The 19,835-nt window shown below is 39.6% G+C and overlaps 2 protein-coding genes across 4 annotated transcripts in view; one reads left to right on the forward strand and one right to left on the reverse strand.

Annotated features, from left to right (window-relative positions):
- nagpa (N-acetylglucosamine-1-phosphodiester alpha-N-acetylglucosaminidase) overlaps positions 1-8,430 on the reverse strand; it is a 47,789-nt gene extending 39,359 nt beyond the window's left edge. The window contains exons 1-2 of one of the 2 annotated variants that reach the window (XM_060823691.1): positions 8,293-8,430; positions 4,015-4,494 (exon numbers count right to left, since the gene is read on the reverse strand). In XM_060823691.1, the coding sequence (XP_060679674.1) occupies positions 4,015-4,494; positions 8,293-8,339 (527 nt within the window). In that variant the 5' untranslated portion in view covers positions 8,340-8,430. Of the gene's footprint in view, positions 1-4,014; positions 4,495-8,229 lie in introns of both variants that reach the window. The other variant, XM_060823689.1, reaches the window with a different exon arrangement.
- A 212-nt stretch (positions 8,431-8,642) lies between these two features.
- The window catches only part of ndufaf6 (NADH:ubiquinone oxidoreductase complex assembly factor 6), a 29,949-nt gene continuing 18,756 nt past the window's right edge, over positions 8,643-19,835 (forward strand). The window contains exons 1-3 of one of the 2 annotated variants that reach the window (XM_060824427.1): positions 8,643-8,801; positions 13,636-13,735; positions 14,800-14,922. In XM_060824427.1, the coding sequence (XP_060680410.1) occupies positions 14,836-14,922 (87 nt within the window). In that variant the 5' untranslated portion in view covers positions 8,643-8,801; positions 13,636-13,735; positions 14,800-14,835. Of the gene's footprint in view, positions 8,802-13,635; positions 13,736-14,799; positions 14,923-19,835 lie in introns of those variants that run through there. The other variant, XM_060824426.1, reaches the window with a different exon arrangement.

Here is a 19,835-nt window from a genome sequence, read left to right on the forward strand (position 1 = left end):
CTTCAAGGACTCCTTGAAAGACTAACTTAATGGAGCATATCCACCATAGATAGGAAGAATAACGTAAGAGATAGAGCCATCACTGCACCATTAAGTGTGTTTAACTGTCACTTGCCCACGTGTATCTCGGATTATTGTGGGTGATAAAGTAGACAAGGGTTTCACAACTTGAGTGGCAAATCTAACATTGGTATTGCACCGGTTTAAAAGCAAGAGGTCCTGGAGTTGCTCAAAGGCTTGCTCACCAAAAAGGATACACCGATCACTAACTACCTCCACATCTAGAGGATAACCATTTATCTACATGATTATCTTAATTAGGGCTACGTTTGGAGCATTAATGCAATTTAAGAATCAATTTCACATTCATAGGCTGATTTATTTGCAACATCAGATCTTGAGGTGGCAGTGTTTTGGACTAGGTAATATGCATTTCGCTGGTTTCAGTAGCCTTATCTGTGGTGAACTTTATGATTGTAGTGCAGCACAGATATTCATGTTCCTCACTGCATTGTGGAGAAACTTCTTGTCCAGTTGTGGAATCTTACAGCCTCAAACTCCAATCATTCTTCCATGGCAACAAACCAGATCTGAGTATTATGCACTGAGACCTTGGATCTGTGGTTCAGGGAGCATCCAAGGCCACAATCTATGGATCCTTGAAGTACCCAAGCGACTTTTTTTTGTGTTTTTGTGGTAAAGTGTTTTTGTGGTAAAGGGTTTTCTTGAGGTTCAGATTTGGTTGAATTGGTAGATTCCTTTGGGTTGCAATATTATGAATTCTACAAACTAAGCAGTCCTTTAACATGCTGAAATGTGACCTGTATTATGTTCCACCGATTTATGGAGTCATACAGATGTACAGACCCTTTGATCCAACTCGTCCATGCCGAGCAGCTGTCCTAAATTAATCTAGTCCCATTTGGCAACACTTGGCCTATATCTCTCAATGTTTCCTATTCATATATCCATCCAGATGCCCTGTAAATGTTGTAATTATACCAGTCTCCACTACTTTCTCTAGCAGCTCATTCCATACACTCACCATCCTCTGTGTGAAAACATTGAAATGGGAGCTAAGGAGCAATCATTACCTGCTATTCTGGACTCCGCCATCCCAGGGAGAAAAAAAACTTGTCTGTTTATCCAATCCATGCCCTTCATGATTTTATATTTCTGTCAATCTGTTGAAAATTCAGCAACTGGATCCCCAGAAAGTCTATTGACAATGTCAAACAATTCTGCAGTATAACAGATGGCTTGATGCTCTTATGGTCCACTACCAAATCAGGGATTTTTGCTATAAAGAAAGGTTGGATAGCTTGAGTCATTTTCACTGGAAGGCAAGAAGTTGAACCTATTAGAAGTTTAAATGATTGCAAATAGCACGGATAGAGTGGAAAATATGAGGCTTTTCCCTAGGGTGGAGTCGTCGTTTACTCGGGGAAACAGGTTAAGGGGGTGTTTAAAAGGAGATGTGTGAGGCAAGGTTTTCACACACAGGTGAGAGTAGCTGAAACATGTTGGCAGGGGTGGTGGTAGAAGTACACAATAGCAGCATCCTAGAAACACTTGGATGAATACATGAATAGGATGGGAATAGAGGAATGTGGATCCCTACAAGTGAAAGCAGTTTTAATACAGATGAGCAAAATGTATCGGCACATTGGAGGACTTCTTTGTCCTATAAGTTCATCAGATGATTTTGGCTCCAGGCCTGCTGGGTAGGTTAAACAGGTTATGATGCAAAAGTCACTGCCACCCCACAAGTGGTCAACACAATGACTTTTTGTCAGTAATCCTCTTCTAATACTTCGGTAATGGTACTTAATTCCTTTCCTGTATTCTTTACTATTACGAGATATTCAAAATTTTCCCATCCATAAAACATGAAAAACATGTTTAACTCCTCTGTTTCTTTAAAATCTCAATTGTGATTAAAGGCACTTAAGCAGAATTAAAGTGTTACATAAAATTAGTTTGAATTAAAAGGAGTTCCACTCATTTTTCATATTTCATAATGAAAAATTACAGGCAATTCACATTTATTCTCCATAGCAAATCGGTTCAGAAGGATTCTCAGGCTTCAAAAGTCGTCTTAAAAGTCAACATCTATAGTATTATCTTTTTTGTGTAGCAAAAAACAATGGTCCAAAGGATGAACTTTGATAATTGGGAACTTTACAGCAAAACAACTAAACATATTTGACGATACAAATGGGCAGTTATGTTTCAGGTTACAAATGCCATTCATTGTCGTGTTTAGCTCTTCAGCATGCTCAAATGTACTTTCAGAAATGGATTAATACATGCAACAAGGAAACTATGCTCAGTGATGAGATGAAATATTAAGTGATGCTGCTGGTCAATGCAAGTTTGAGAAATTACACCAACAGAAATGTGAATAACAGCATTTAAAATCGAGCTCAGGTGGCTGCTTGGCAGCGTAAAACATTGAGACACAAACCTTCTCACAATGATGGAACAGTTATTGAAAGTCATCATGTTAGATTCTTGATCCAACTGCATTCTCTACCCCTAACTCCCCACCCTCCCGTTATCCCAAAGTGAATCTCTGCAGAGAGAAATATTTTCCTTTATTATACACACCCTTAGCAAAGGCAAGTTCAGCAAAACAGTTTCTCATGTATTACCTCCAGTCCCAAGGAGACCAAAATAAAACAAGTCTAAACAAACAGACATTTCAGCACCACTGACAACACCTCTCCACAAGAGAAATGGCACAGAACAAATCCCTTTAAAGCACAGTGCTATCACAATTTAATCACACGTGCCAGAGGCTTAATGACATTCCTGTCCTTTTACTTCTGAAGTTATTGAAGTAGATTTTATGATAAAAATAAAGTAAGCCAAATCATTCATTGTTACCTGTAAAAGCTAAAGTCAATGTTTTCATTACAAATATCTGTAAAACAATCAATTTTAAAAGATTTTATTTATTTCTGAGACTGGATGGTTTGACGGCCATAAAATAAATTAAAGCATATGCAGTTAGCTTCAATACCAAGACACTGGCATACAATCTGCCATGTCAGTTGCACACAAGAAAGAAAATTAGCATGGAAAGATTTTAACGGCAGTAAAGCTCTTTCACGTATATAAAGATTGCCCAATGTACTTAAATTCAGTTTATTGATAAGCATATTTAAGTACATAATATTAAACATAAAATTGTGTTGAAAAAGGCAGAATATCCTCTGTGCCACATTCAGGTGATCTTCAAAGCAGAAATAAAGCTGACACATCAACAAGAGATGGGAAACAACTGTCTAATGCCAGTGCAGGATTCAAAATTATATCCCAACCCAATTCAGCCATTGCCCCTTTTGAGCCAGGTTTCCAACTTCACCTCACTTCCCTGGTTCTCTCAGCAGTGGCACGTGCACTGGTGATGTTACTTCTCACTGAATGTGTCAGCACATACAGACACTTGGTGCAGCCTGTATTGATATTGCCAGGTGATATCTTCATAGAATCAGAATCCCTATAATGAGGGAGCAGGCCATTTGGCCCAGAGTCCACACCAACCCTCTGAAAAGCACTTCACCAGACCCACCCCATCCCTATAACACTGCATTTCCCATAGCTAATCACCCGGCCTACACATCCCTGGACATAACAGGCAATTTAGCCTGGCCAATCCACCTAACCTGTAGGAGGAAACCCACAAAGACAGGGAAAACGTGCAAACTCCACAGAGATAGTTGTCCAAGGGTAGAATCAAATCCACGTCCCTGGTGCTGTGAGCAGCAGTGCTAACCACTGAGCCATTATGCTACCCTAATGGTGTGGCAGCCATGTTGCATTATAGCTAATTACTGCATTAAAGAAATGCAAGAAGCTTGTAAGCAAGCCAGACATTCTAAATTGAATTTTAATTAGTTTACAAATGGGAAAGTCAAGTAAATTTTAATTCCACAAATTAGGACTAATTTCTTAGATATAATCATCACTGCAATATCACCAAGTATATATATTTATTTAGGTTCTTACCCAAATACTAATGTGCCATCCTTCTTAATCCCAAATTGTGCGTTTTGAATGCCTTTTCCATCTTGTACCAGTTTTCCATTACTCACTACTGCACCCAAGCAACGTCCTGTGTCCATGTCAAAAAATCCACCATTCTGAGCCACCAAACACGTTTTGGATTTTATAGTTTCCTGTACTGTTGCTCTATAAGACTCACTGCATCCACCTGATTTTAATGGTTCTAAAACTGAGACAGTTCTCAAAGGATTATTCACAAATGTGAGGTGGCCAGTAACAGCTTTAAGCTTTCCTCCATCAATTGGAAAGTTTGAAACAAACACAGTAGTTCTACTTATAGGGAGGTTTGTAGATTTATCAGCAGGCCAAGTTTCATGTGTCACATTTCCAAAAACTATAGGCTGACAATCTCTGACATATCTGTGAGTATGTTGAGATCCATGCTCCAAGGGATGGTATGGAAATAGATCATTTAAAGGTGGCCTGCAAAAGGAGCATACAAGATTGTCAAAAACCAGGAACAAAAACAAAATTAATTGAAAACAAATAAAGAGAAAAAGATAAAACACTACAACCTGTTATATTTTTAAAACAAGACATTTAGCATATAATGAAAAGATTTTTATTCCTGACTGGGTAAAGGGGCTCAAAACTTTGACAATGAGAAACTCTCAAACTTCCAATTTTATGAAAGATAGACAACTTTGCTAATCAGAGGCAGATTGGTGACAAACATTTTAAGGAGGCTCACATGCATAGTTTTCTTGGGCCTCAGGAAACAGGCAAACAGAATTAATTGTGTCTGAATGCTTCCAGAAAAATCTGTTTTCAGCATGGTTTTTGGGCCAGCATAAATAGGAATGCTACCCAGGAGCGCTAGCCAAACACATTCACCCACATAAGACCATCAGTTCAAAGTTTGGAGATTGCAAACATTTTGAACCCACATCCGAAAACTTGAAAGCCAGAATCTTTCCTGAGAAAGGCTCTGAATACTCTCAACATTTTCCATTTGACAGCAAGCCTCGTCTGTGGCCAATTGACAGACAGGAACCTGTTTGGAAGAAAATGGCAAAACATGCTGAGTTTGATACAGAACAATACTTCCAGTTTTCCTGTCTGCACATCCTCTAACCACATTCTTCTGACTTTGTTATTAGGCTCACCAAACTAGTAGTCATAGTAGCTCTTGAGTTATAAATTTTGATGTGGGAGGAAACCCATGCAGAAACAGAAAGAATATGCGAACTCCATACAGTCACCCAAGACTGGAATTGAACCTGGGTCCCTGACATTGAGAGGCAGCAGTGCTAAGCACTGAGCCACCATGCCATCCCAAAGGGATAGCTGGAAAATGGGAAACCTTTAGAAATCAGATAACGAGAGTCCAGAGAAAGCATATTCCTTAGGGTGAATTGAAAGGCTGGTAGATATAGGGAATGCTGGATGACTAAAGAAATGGAGTGTTTGGTTAAGAAAAAGAAGAAAGCAGATGTCAGGTATAAACAGGATAGATCGAGTGAATCCTTGGAAGAGTATAAAGTTAGTAGGAGTATACTTGAGAGAAATCAGGAGAACAAAAAAGGGACATGAGATCGCCTTGGCAAATAAGAGTTAAGGAAAATCCAAAGGGGTTTTACAAATACATTAAGAACAAAAGGGTAACATGTACACCCTGTCCCTCAGGATTACCCCTCAACAACGGTGAACCAGACTTCTGGTGAGAAGTTGTTGGGGGGTAATCCTGAGGGACAGGGTGTACATGTATTTGGAAAGGCAAGGACTAATTAGAACTAATCAACATGGCTTTGTGCGTGAGAAATCATGTCTCTCAAACTTGATTGAGTTTTTTGAAGAAATAAAGAATTGATGAGGGCGGGGGGTAGACATGATCCAGTTCTGGATATGGAACTGGCTCAAAGGTAGAAGACAGAGTGTGATAGTGGAGGGTTGTTTTTCAGACTGCAGGCCTGTGACCAGTGGAGTGCCACAAGGATCGGTGCTGGGTCCACTACTTTACATCATTTATATAAAGGATTTGGATGTAAGCATAAAAAAGTATAGTTAGTAAGTTTACAGTTGACACCAAAATTGGAGGTATAGTGGACAGTGAAGGTTGCCTCAGATTACAACAGGATCTTGTGGGCCAACGAGCTAAGTGGCAGATGGAGTTTTAATTTAGGTAGATGGGAGGTGCTGCATTTTGGGAAAGCAAATCTAGCAGAACTTATACACTTAATGGTAAGATCCGAGGGAGTGTTGCTGAACAAAGAGACCTTGGAGTGCAGGTTCATACTTCCTTGAAAGTGGAGTCGCAGGTAGATAGGATAGTGAAGGCAGCATTTGGTATGCTTTCCTTTATTGGTCAGAGTATTGAGTACAGGAGTTGGGAGGTCATGTTGCAGCTGTACAGGACATTGGAATATTGCATGCAATTCTGGTCTCCTTTCTATCAGAAGGATGTTGTGAAACTCAAAAGGGTTCAGAAATGATTTCCAAGGGTGTTGCTAGGGTTGGAGGATTTGAGCGATGGGGAGAGATTGAATAGGCTAGGACTGTTTTCCACAGAGCGTCAGAGGCTGAGTGGTGACGTTATAGAAGTTATGAAATCATGAGGCGTATGGATAGGATAAATAGACAAAGTCTTTTCCCAAGGGTGGGGGAGTCCAGAACTGGAGAGGTTTAGGATGAGAGGGGAAAGATAAGAGAGACCCAAGGGGCAACTTTTTCACACAGAGGGTGGTACATGTATGGAATGAGCTGTCAGAGGAAGTAAAAGCAACAGTTAAGCATCTGGATTGTTAAGAATAGGAAGAGTTTGGAGGGATATGGGCCAGATATTGGTAGGTGGGACTGGATTGGGTTCAGATATCTGGTCAGAATGGACAAGTTGGACTGAAGGGTCTGTTTCCGTGCTGTACATCTGACTCTAAAAATTATAAACACGCTTTTCAGCTGAGTACAGCCAGAACTCACAGGAACTCCAAAGAAACAAACAACCCAACTCACCATTAAGGTTTAAGAGTTGTACAACTGAGCGCAGCTTGTATGCGAATGGGATATAATTAGTTTTGAGATACTTAAGACCGTATAGGCACTAGCAAGTAATATCACCTTTTAAAGGGATCAAGCCTCAAGTATCAAGCCCCAAGAGATCCTTCCATATCCGCCACAAATTCACCTGCACCTCCACACACATCATTTACTGCATCCGCTGCACCCGATGTGGCCTCCTCTATATTGGGGATACAGGCCGCCTACTTGCGGAACGTTTCAGGGAACACCTCTGGGACACCCGGACCAACCAACCCAACCACCCTGTGGCTCAACTCCCCCTCCCACTCCACCAAGGATATGAAGGTCCTTGGACTCCTCCATCGCCAGACCATAGCAACACGACAGCTGGAGGAAGAACACCTCATCTTCTACCTAGGAACCCTCCAACCACAAGGGATGAACTAAGACTTCTCCAGTTTCTTCATTTCCCCTCCCCCCCAACCTTGTCTCAGTCTGAAACCTCAAACTCAGCACCATCTTCCTAACCTGCAATCTTCTTCCTGACCTCTCCACCCCCCCCCCACTCCGGCCTATCACACTCACCTTAACCTCCTTCCACCTATCGCATTTCCAATACCCCTCCCCCAAGTCCCTCCTCCCTACCTTTTAGCTTAGCCTGCTGGACACACTTTCCTCATTTGTGAAGATGGGCTCATGCCCAAAACATCGATTCTCCTGTTCCTTGGATGCTGCCTAACCTGCTGTGCTTTAACCAGCAACACATTTTCAGCTCTGATCTCCAGCATCTGCAGACCTCACTTTTTACTCACTTTCTCCTATCAAAGACTTGTAGAGGTACATGTCTCTGAACTAGTTGCTCAGGAAAAAAATTGAAGATTTCTCCAATCGCATCACGGACATTTGTACATCTGCCTTCCGTATAAGGAAGAATTTACCATCAGTTTTCAGCCCCTCCCAACTCGATACTCCAAAATGCCCCATTGCCCATGTTTATTATCTCAGAATCAGCATTTTCCCCGCCCCCCTCCCATACTTTTTCAACTTGAGCCAAAATATTAAATTTGAAGAAGCGAACTACTCGTTGTGGAACCGACTACCCCTCCGGGAACTTCAGCCGCAAAATGCAGCACTGACCCTTCCACTTCAGAAAAGTTAAAGAGATTAAGAAGGATCAAACAAAAAAGGCGGATAAGAACGTACCTACTACTAACAACCCCGCTGGACTGAAAAAACAACAGAAAACCGACAGTTAGCCTCACAGACCAGCCATAAATCCAGCGCCAGGCAACGCTGCGGCCACCAACCGCCATTCGCACGCCTCATGACCCCATCACCATCGTCCCCATGGTCACGTGAAACTAACCGTCCTCTCGCCTCACGGTCATGTGATCTCAACGCCCTGAAATCGAATTTAAAATCCTCCCTAAAACTTGACAGAAGAAAACCCAACGACCATTTCGTTTATAATACTAACTTTCAAAATCCGGGTGACGCTTTAAAAGCACCGATACTCTGGAAGGATTGGTCGTCAGGGTCGACTGGAGGGGACCGATTTCATTGGTGCACTCCTCCTAGCAGGAAGCGATGGGCGCATGCGCGGCTTTGGACATGGTGTCAGCTGCGGTGGCGGGTGCTCGATGCACGCGCGCCTTGAGGAATGCTTTACTCATAAAGGGTCACAATGTGCTTCTGGCGGAGAGGGTGCGCGCGGCTAACACTGGGATAACGGCCCCCGGCCATCACCATCAACAGTACTGCATACAGCTTGTCAGGTTAGTGTGTTAGGTGAAAGTGAGGACTGCAGATCAGAGTCAAGAGTGAGGTGCTGGAAAAGCACAGCAGGTCAGGCAGCATCCGAGGAGCAGGAGAGTCGACGTTTCGGGCAAAAGCCCGAAATGTTTGGACAGCTGCTGTCAACACTGCTGTGATTCAAATAGGATGGTGAATCACCGCCACCTTCTCAAGGGCAATTCAGAGTGGTAATGAATGGTAGCATATATATTGTACTACAACAACAAGAAACTCATCTGTAGTCTCCTTATCCACACTGCCCTGACAAATATCTTCATTACAGCCACACCTGCACTGCACTTGTGTATTGAGGTGTAAATGTGCTGAGGAAGTGTTGCCGGACCAAAAATGTTAACACTGATTTCTGTTCAGAGTGCTGCCAGACCTGCTGAGCTTTCCCAGCAACTTCTGTTTTTATTTGTAGTTGTAAATGTACTGGGACTGAGTGATCTGGCAAAACCTTTGTCAAAATGATGCTGCCACTTTTTAATTCATTTGCCATTTTAATGCTTACCCCTGATTGTCCAGAGGGCAGTTAAGAGTCACCCATATTGTTGTAGGTCTGGAGTCATGTGTAGGATAGGTGGGTGAACCCAGATTTTTTTTTTCTCTGATAATCAACAACAAATCTTAATTTTATTGAGGTCAAATTCTATCATCTGCAGTGGTAGGAACCAAAGCCAGGCCAATAGAACATTACCTAATCTCTGGATTAATAATTAAGAGGGTTGTTGCCTCTCCTGCATCCTGATTGTCTGTCTGTTTTAAACTCAACCCAGTATACATTACTTGAAACAGGTCTTTGTTATCTAGATTCACAACAAAATTCAGCACAAGAGATTGTTTAATCTACCTTCCTTTGCCCCTCCAGTGGAAACAGTTCCTGAAGACTTTACACGGTGATAGTATCTTTGCTATTGTAAGTGCTATCACCCAATGTTGTATCTTTCCATGTGTCCCCTGATTCTGCTCCACCATGCAATAGTGTCTGTTGATTTTTCATCTCAATCCTGCTTTCTTGACAGCTGTCCTGATCTCTTGATTCCTAGAAAGCTTAAAAACAATCTGTCTCGATGTTGACATCCTCAACAGTGAAGGGTCCACAACCTTTTGATAGAAAATTCCAAACATTTACTCTGTCAGTGAATACATCTGTTCTCATCTGCATTCTAAATGATTAGCCCCCTACACTGAGGCAGTGATTCTATGTTCAAGATTTCCCACCCTGTGGAAATAAGTTTTCAGACTCGATCTTGTCAAACCTCTTCAGAATCTTGGAAAGAAAAGTCATATTGCACTCAAAATGATCACTGTTTTTCCCCTATCCACAGATGCTGCCAAACATTCAGAATTTTGCATCTTTCAATAAGATCGCCTTTCGTTTTTCTAAAGTCCTCACAATATAGGCCCACAGGATAGAAAGTTGGAACAAAAAAATCAGTAGCTTCCTAGTGATGAAACAGACAGAGAGTAACATGAAAGCAAGGAAAGTGTATATGACAGATTGCAAATGCTTATACAATTGAGAACAAAGCTAAATAAAGAAGATTTGGAGGAAATAATTCACATCTTTGGATAATGTAAGAGACAGCAAATTGTTATATTTTTGGGATTGTGTGTATGTAGAGTTTAAATTTTCAAATATTGAGTGACAAACATTTGGCCTGTTTTGACAGACTGGAGCATAGAGGTGTTTGCAAGGCTGTAGTTTTTCCAGTGACAAATATGATTGTCAATCTTTTGCATGGATCCTTTTAAATTAACAGCTTAAAGGATCTTTAATGTATAAATAGGATACAATTTCAAAGCTTCCAGACAACAGTCTTGAAAATTTGGTTGAAGGATGAGGTAGATAGTATAACAAACCTTGTTTTGACTGCCACCTAATGACCGGCAGTTTTGATAAACCATCAAAAATTATATACCTGAAACACCAGAAGTTTACTGTATTATCATGATCTCCATGATGTTCAAGTAGTCAGCTGATGGTGGAGTGCGAAAGGTCTCTGCCAGCAAGTATTATTTAAGGCAAAGTTGCACTATTATTTAAATAATTTATGCTGTAAATAAAGTGTAACAGTGATGTATATACCCCCTGCATTATCTTTCTATTACTGATATGGTTTTTTAACATTGATTGTGTGGGCCTCTAGATCAACCAGAATATTTGATTAACCGGCCCACTGCTGGTCCCATAGGTGTCAGTATATTAAAGTTTTGCTGGAATGGATTCGAGAGACATAGAAGGCAGGCGTATGGCAGATGACATTTATTGCAAGGAATTGAGAAGCATTAGTACTGCATATTTATCAGGAAGATTGAAAGATGCAATACTAAATGGTAAAGTATGAGACTTGAATATATATGTGCATAAATCTTTGAGAATAGCATTCAAATTAAGGAGACTTTTAAAAATAAATACTGGATCCTTGTCCTTTAACAGTAAGTTTGAAGTGTCCAATGGGGTAATGTATTCAGTCTGTGCACTGCACTTTAGGAAGGATGCTGAATTGTTAAAATAGGTTTGTCATAAACTGCTTCAGAATGATGATCTTCACTTATGTGGAAAAACTGGAGAAGTTGAGATTGCCCTATTTGGAACTGGGAAAGTTAAAGGGACATTTGTTGCAGATGTTCAAAACTATGCAGGGTTTTTACAGAGTAAATAAGAAACCTGCTTCCAAGGGTGATGTTGATTAGCAGAGAGCACAATTACATGGTGATTGGCAAATTTAAAAAAAGAGACCCTTTGATGTTGAAAAGTTTCACCACTGCAGTCTTTTTCCCACTGAATCGCTGAGTTTATAACACTAAGCACGCACATTACAACTAACATTCACTAGTCATTCAATATCTACCTTTTTCTCATCAAATAAGAATGTGCTTGCATATGTACTTTGCACAGTGTTGTGAATAAATTTTATGTCACCAGTGTCACAGTTAAAGGATAATCATATGTGGAAACCTATGATTTCAGAGATCTATGTTTGCTATCTGGTACAGATTGTCAGGAATTGTTCAGAATGCAAAAAATGTCCAGGGCAAGATGGTGAAGCTTTAAGATAGCTTTAAAGGCAGTTTAGACTGGCAGAATAAATAACAGAAAATGGTTTAGTAATAATTGAAAACGCTGGAAATAACAGCTGAGTGAAAAGATATATGCTAAAATGTAATTAGTTATTTTGTTCTTTACTGCCACTGTCATGCAATCTCTATAGTGTGGAAACAAGTCCACACCAACCCTCCGAAGAGTAACCCACCCACACCCATTATTCGACATTTTACCCCTGACTAATGCACCTAACCTACACATCCTTGAACACTATAGGCAATTCAGCATGGCCAATTCACCTAACCTGCATACCTTTGGATTGTGGGAGGAAACCGGAGCACCCAGAGGAAACCCATGCAGACACGGGAAGAAAATGCAAACTCCACACAGACAATCACCCAAGGCTGGAATTGAACCCAGGTCTCTAGTGCAGTGAGGCAGTAGTGAGCTACTGTGCCACCATGGATTCATAATTTTGCTTAAATATTAAAATCTAGGCATTATGTGCAATTGATGATTGCCTGCTTCACTGTGCTACATGAGAGAAGTGTGAGAGATCCTTGAAATTTTAATTATATTGAAACAGATCTCCCAGTGAACAGGTGGCCAACTGAGGTTAGGATGCACAATTTACTTTTACAAATAAAATTGGTTCTTGGACAGTATAATTAATTATAGTCTGCATTTGATGAATAATTGCTCGAAAGTTGTTAATTGTCATTATTAATTTACTGGCTTATTTTTGTTCTGATCTGATTTACTTTTGAAGAAATTCTGAGAAACTTCATCAAATTGTAATTTTTTTCCCCACTTCTTGGATTTCGTAGAGAGAAAGATTGGGTTTGGAAATTTCAGTATTGTTTTGAAATGGAATAGCAGGTATGATCTTGATGACATTTTCTCATCCAAAGCCATAACATGATGTTCTCTTTAAATACTGTAGAGTATTTCAACTCTAGTATCGTTTTGTTTAGAATTTTCTGGCTTAGGATTTCTTAAATTGAATTTACATCTTATTGTAATATGAGCTGAGTTTTGCTCTGAAGCGTACAGAAATAGCCTGACCGGTGACAGTTTGGAACTTTTGGATATATTATTTCTCACTAGCAAATCTTGCGATCACATCATTAAAATTGACGACAGACTTAGACTTCTGGTCAAGTTAGTTCTGAAGAAGACTTCCATTTACTTGCAAGATAATGCATGGCTTAGAAAGGGTGGATGCTGGGAATTTCTTTCCATTCAGTGAGGAGACTAGGATCCATGGGCACAGCCTTAGAATTAGAGAGGGTCAAGTTAGAACGGAAATGAGCAGTCATTTCTTCAGCCAAAGAGTAATGGGCCTGTGGAATTCGTTGCATGGAGCGCAGTAGAGGCTGGGACGTTAAATGTCTTCAAGGCAGAGATTGATAAATTCTAGATCTCACAAGGAATTAAGGTTTATCTGGAGAGTGAGAGTAAGTGGAGTTGAAATGCCCATCAGCCATGATTAAATGGCGGAGTGAACTTGATGGGCCAAATGGCCTTACTTTCACTCCTCTGTCTTATGAACTTTATTTCTCTCTATTCAGATCTTACCAGACCTGCTACGTTTCTCCAGTACGTTCTGTTAATATTTCAAATTTCCAGAAGTTGCAGTACTTTGCTTTAATTTTATTCATCTCCTCAGGTATCTTGCTATGTTTTGGTGCAGCCAGTATTTATATTCTGAACGAAAATAAGCAAAGCCTGTCCTTATATGTCAGTGCTCTTCTTCCACACAGAAATCGAGATTATGAAGGTTTCCTGTCTTCTCTGCTGCTTCCTGCAGAATTCCGTAGCTCAGTGTTTGCATTAAGAGCATTCAATGTGGAATTGGCTCAGGTAAGTATTCTCATCGACAACTTACAAGTGTGGTTTGTAAATTAATGATTCTCACCTTTTTTTATTCACATTATGACATGAATTAGAAAATTCTGTCGTCATGTAAGCTGAATATCTCCAGATAATATGAAGTGCAACATATCTAAATATCCAACACTTCTGTTTTGAAATGATTATTGTGCATAAGTAAGGTTAACACCATTTTAACATTGACTATGCTTCAGATGTTCTTCTTAGATTGTATTGTGCTTTGGATAAGATATGGTCATGAAAGGCATTTTTCTTTATTTTCTTATATGAAGAATTTATCAGCAAATCGTCAGATTTTTGCCTACTTAACCAATCTATAACCTTCTGAAAACTCCTCTTTTCTTCCCAACATACTTTCCTACCTTTCTTGCTTTGTGATGACTTCAAATTTAACAACCATACCTTTTACCCCTCTTGATGTAAATTGTAAAGTTGTGACCCCAGCACAGATTCCTGTCGGACTCAACACAGCACATTCAGCTCATCAGAAAAATAATTTTCGATGTATTTCCCCCTATTTTCTGCTCACCAGCTAATTTTCTAACCATGCTAATATGTACTCCCTATACCATGAGCTTCTATTTTGTGCATTAACCTTTTATGTGGAACCTGATCAAGTGCCTTCTAGAAATCTAAGTTCAATGTAAGAATGTTATTGTAATTGAATGGTGCAGTTCAGAAATGAAATCGCCTTGCGAATTCAGATTAGAGCTATCCATTTTTTAAAATCTGAGCTGATTGTCAAATCATGCTTCAAGATCTCAACAACTTTTTCCATTTATTCACAGAAGTTAACTCTTTGTCCAGGCTGAGCTATTTTGTATGGACTTCGCATACCCATCCCTCTGCTTCAGCTTAATTATTCCTCGTCATCTTAGCTTTTTGAAGTGGATTGTACTTGATCTTGATATTGTGTGCAAAAGTATAGGAAATTATAATTCATTATAGTATGAGTCAAGAACATGGTTATTTTAGCTAATACATAATCTTAATTCTATTTTCTCTCTTTGTGCATTGGTTTTTTTTTATATAAGGTTCAAGATTTAGTATCTCAGAAGACAATAGGTCTGATGAGGATGCAGTTTTGGAGGCAAGTGATTGAAGATATTTACAGTGATAACCCTCCTCATCAACCCATTGCCATTGAACTGTGGAAGGTAAATCAGCTTTAAAAGATTACTTGATCTTCAGGCATCTGAATTATAATGTGGAAGTCATGAAAGTAAAGTTTCATGTAAAAATGTTCTTGCTAAATTCCACTGGAATCTGTGGCAGAGATTTTGGAGCAGGTTGTTCAGGAAATAAGCCATAAAGAAAGAAGAGTACTGAAGTATTCTCAGCAATATTGTTCCATGGGTACTGCTTATTCTTTGGCACCTTATTCAAATGGCCATTATCAATATGGTAACCTTAATGAATCAAATACTGGCAGAACTTTATATAATAGAAATTATCACTATTGAGTTCTTGTCCTCTACTGTCTTTGGCTATTCATATGCATATTTCCAACAGAAATCCCTTGGTACTGATCAAGAGTGGAAATCAAGATAACTTTTACCCCTCATTTTCCTTAATTTTGACACCAACTCTGCTATTGTGTTCTGCCAGCCAAGCTAAGAAACTGCTTAACAGCAGAGGTTGTCTTGGATTTTTTGAATTGGCTACTTGCTGGATACTCGCTGAACTTACTGAGTGGTTATTCTCAGTACAGTATTGACTTTAGAGAGTGCCAATAAGTGGGTTAAGCGTGACTTCATCCTCACTAGTCTATATGTTACAGATGCATTTGACCGTCATGCTAATCTTGTCACATTAAGGATACCCTTCATCATTCTATGTGATATTACACTCTGCTCCATTGCATAGATGTCAAATGAATCTAACAGCTCAAAACTGGGCATGCATGAGGTGCTGTGGGCCATCAGCTGTAGCAGAATTGCATTTAACACAATCTGTAGCCTCACATACATCCCTCACTTTGCCATTGCTATCGTCTGACAGAATTAATCATTGTTCCATGAAATGTATAGGAGGGCATACCAGGAGCATTAATAGGCATACCTAAAAATGAATTGTCAGCCTGGTAAAGTTACCAAATAGGAATATTTGCATGGCAAACAGCAAAAGGCAGCATGCAACAAACAGCTAAGATACACTCCACCAGTGAATGAAATCTAAACTCTACAGTTCTGTCTCATCCATTTGTGAATGGTGATGGACAATAAACAACTAAATAGAGGAAGTGATATCAAATAACCGCATCATAAATGATGGGAAGTCGACCTCTTCATTGCAAAACAGAAGGTTGAAGCATTGGAAACTGTATCCAGCCAGATGTGCCATGTGAGTGATCTATCTCAACATCCAAGGATGTCCCCAGCATTTCAGTTACCACAGTTCAATCACCACAGTTCAGCCATTCATTTCACACCATGTAAAGAAATAGCTGAAGGCACTGGATATCACAGACTATGGGCACTGACAACATTCTGACCATAATACTGAAAATGTCTGCTCAAGAATTAGCTGTGTCATTCACCAGGCTGTTCCAGTTCAGCTACCACATTGGAATCTACCTGATAATATGCAAACTTGCCCAGGAATGTCCAGTGCCTTCTCAGTCTGCTCTTAAATTATAAGCAAATTGATAGGACATTCTATTAAGTGAAACTTATTGATTAGTAAATTGCTTACTCACTTTTTTTTATTTGGTTCCCCCAGAGGAACACCACTTTGACCTCCATTGCAACCTCATTCCAAACATGGACAAAACATCTAAACTACAGAGTTGAGATAAAAATGACCACACTTGACCTCAAGGCATTAATTGTCTGGTTGGGCATCAAGGTTAGCAGCACTGAATTTGGTGAGAATCAGTGCAGGAATTTGAAATCATACCTAGCAGTGGACAAGAAGCTTGAGGTTATTGGAAGTCAATCACCTCAATCATTTTCAGCAGCTTCAGCAACAACTGTAAGGGCAAAAGTGAGAGCATTGGCTGATTCCTCTGTGTTTAATACAATTCAGTAACATTCATAACTCTCAGATATTGAAGGAGTTCATGTACATGTGCAGTCGCGATCAGTGTGCAGATATTATGGTTTGAACTGATAAATCATAAGTAACATTAGCTCTCAGGTGTCAGGCTATGATCAAAACCCATCAAACACTGATTGGGCACAAGTCAAGACTGTGTTAGGATATCCAGCACCTACCTGATAATAAGTGAGGCTGAGCAACATTGGTAACCTGCAACATTCACTCCCTTCACCATAGAAGTACAGTGACAGCATTTCCAAGATGTACTGCAGCAACTCACCAAGGTTCTTTCAACATCATTTTTCAAACTTTCACCTTTTCTAGCTGAAAAAGACGACAGCAGCAGCTGAATGGGAATATTGCTACATGAATGTTTCTGTTCTCGCTACTCATCATCCTCTTTTTTTTTTCTTTACTGTCACTGGGACAAAATACTGCAAATCATTTCCTATCAGTACTGTTGTATCTAACCAGCAATATGTGTGTATTTTCTGTTATTACTATAACAAGTGCATGCAGTGGATCAATTAACTCAGTTGATGGATGGATGGTTTGTGAGACAGTGATGCCAACACTGTAGGTTCAATTACTACACTGAGATCACCATGAAGGTCCAAGCTTTCTCAATCTCACCCCTGGTCTAAGACTTCTAAACTCAGCACCAGGAATTTCTCTCTAATTAGACAGCAGCTCTTTGGTCCCCTGGAACTATGGCAACTTTAGCTTTACATTATCATGCTGTGAATTACTACACTGCACATATTTCAGATTCATCTGAAATTTGAGCTGCTCTGCTTCAACACCACTTGTTGTTTTGCAAAAAAAAATGAACAGAACTTTAACCATTTATATTTCTTGTCGGACCAAAATGTGTTTTTTTTTGTGTATGGGTTAGCTAGAACTTAACATTAGAACATAAAAGATGGGAGCATTCTGTCAAACCTGCTTTGTCATTGAGTTGGATTATAGCTGATCTTGGGCTTTGACTGAACTTTTTCCTCTTGCTTTTCATTCCTTTGACTCCCTAAATCAAAGATGGATTAATCTCAGTTCAGTACGCTGACAGATCCAAAACATTCAGGGGTTGAATCCCACTTATCCTGGGCATCAAGAAACGCCGGTTCCAAGTTCAAAGTTTTCCAGTCATACTGGAAATACTATTGCTACTTGCTACTAAGGGGATAATGTTAATTTTCTGCTTCATTTCCCCTTGTTTTAACATTTTAACTTCAGCCTCGTTTATTTTCCACATTAATGATAAGAGGGATAAAACAAGCACTGGTAATAAGTTGACAGAAACTGTAGTGGGAAGTAGAAAAGCTGGTGAGTAAATGCTAGAATTTAGGCAAGTAGAAAGATAGTGCTTTAAACTTGAAACCACAAAACTTGACAGGATAAAAGCTTGTGAATATTACAGTCACAAAATTACTTCTGCAGTATTATCACTTTATGTGAATAAGCAGTGAACAAACAAGAAGTGTTGAAAATATATGGTTCGTTTTTCCAGTTCATTTACCCAGTGGGTAAATTGTGTCATTGTAGTGTGACAAATTAAATGTGTACAAAACATGTCAGCTGGAAAACAAATATACAACCTATTGGATTTAAACCAATTAAAATGGAATGAACAGAAGGAGGCATTTGGCTTTTTATGTCTGAGACAGCTCTCTGCAAGAGCAATTCAGCTCATACTATCCCTGCTTTTTCCCTGTATCCTTGCAATTGTTCTTTCCAAACGCAATCATCAAATTCCACTTTGAAAGTGACAATCAAATCCATATCCGTCACTTTATCTGAGAGTGTATTCCAGATCCTTAACCAACAGTTATCCTCATGAATTTTTAGCCTTTTACCAAATGCCTTCAATTATTGCCTCTGGTTCTTGAATTTTCTACCAAAGCAAACAGTTTCTCCCTATCTACTCTGTCCAGATCCCTTGTGATTTTGAAAACTTCAATCAAATCACTTCTTGACCTACTCTAGAGCAAATACTGACTTTTACAATCTATCCAAGTCCTTTTGATACCTCCACAGGCTACGTCCATTGACCAGAAACTGAACTGGACAAGCCATATAAATAATGTGACTACAAGAGCAGGTCAGAGGCTGAGAATTCAATGCTAGGAAACTCAGGTCCTAATTCCCCAATGCCTGTCTACCATCTATCTGGTACAAGTCAGAAGTGTGATGGAATACTGTTCGCTTGTCTAAATAGGTTCAGCTCCAGCAATGTTCAAGAAGCTTGAAACCATCCAGGACAAAACAGCCTACTTGATTAGCATGACATCTAATCCTTTCGCCGTTCACTCCCTTCATCACCAGCATAAATGACAACAGTGTGCACTTTCTACAAGATGCACAACATTAATATGTGATGGCATCTTTGACAGCACCTTCAAAACCTGTGACCTTTATAATCAAGAAGATCAAGTGCAGCAGGTGCACAGAAACATCACCAATGCAACTTCCCTTTCGAACCACACACCACCATTATTTGGGACTAAACTTCTGTTCCTTCACTTTCGCTGAGTGTAAATACTAGAACTGAACAACGCTGAGTATGCCTTCACCCTAAGGACTGCAATGGGTCAAGAAGGCAGCTTGCTACCACTTAGGAACATAGAGGAGTAGGACATTCAGCCCCTTGAGCATGTTCTACCATTCAATGAGATCATGGCTGCCTTTGGGCCTTAGCCCTTAATAACTTTGCTTAACAGAAGTTTATTTATCTTAAATTTAAATCTAAGAACGAATCTAGCAAATATTGCCATTTGAGGAACAGAGTTCTAAACCTCTGCCACACTTTGTATGCAGGAATGCTTTCCAACATTACTCCTAAATAGTTTGACCCCAATTTTTACATTAGTAATTCTCAAATCCCCAACTAGTGGAAATAATTTATCTTCATCAAGCATGACTTCTCCTTTTAATATCTTGAATATTTTAATCAGATCACCCCGTAACCTTCTAAATTCTAGAGAAAACAGGCCTAATCTGTATAATCTCCTTAAACCCCTGAAATCCAGGTATC

The sequence above is a fragment of the Hemiscyllium ocellatum genome, chromosome 4 (assembly GCF_020745735.1).
Source record: "Hemiscyllium ocellatum isolate sHemOce1 chromosome 4, sHemOce1.pat.X.cur, whole genome shotgun sequence".
Lineage (NCBI taxonomy): Eukaryota > Metazoa > Chordata > Chondrichthyes > Orectolobiformes > Hemiscylliidae > Hemiscyllium > Hemiscyllium ocellatum.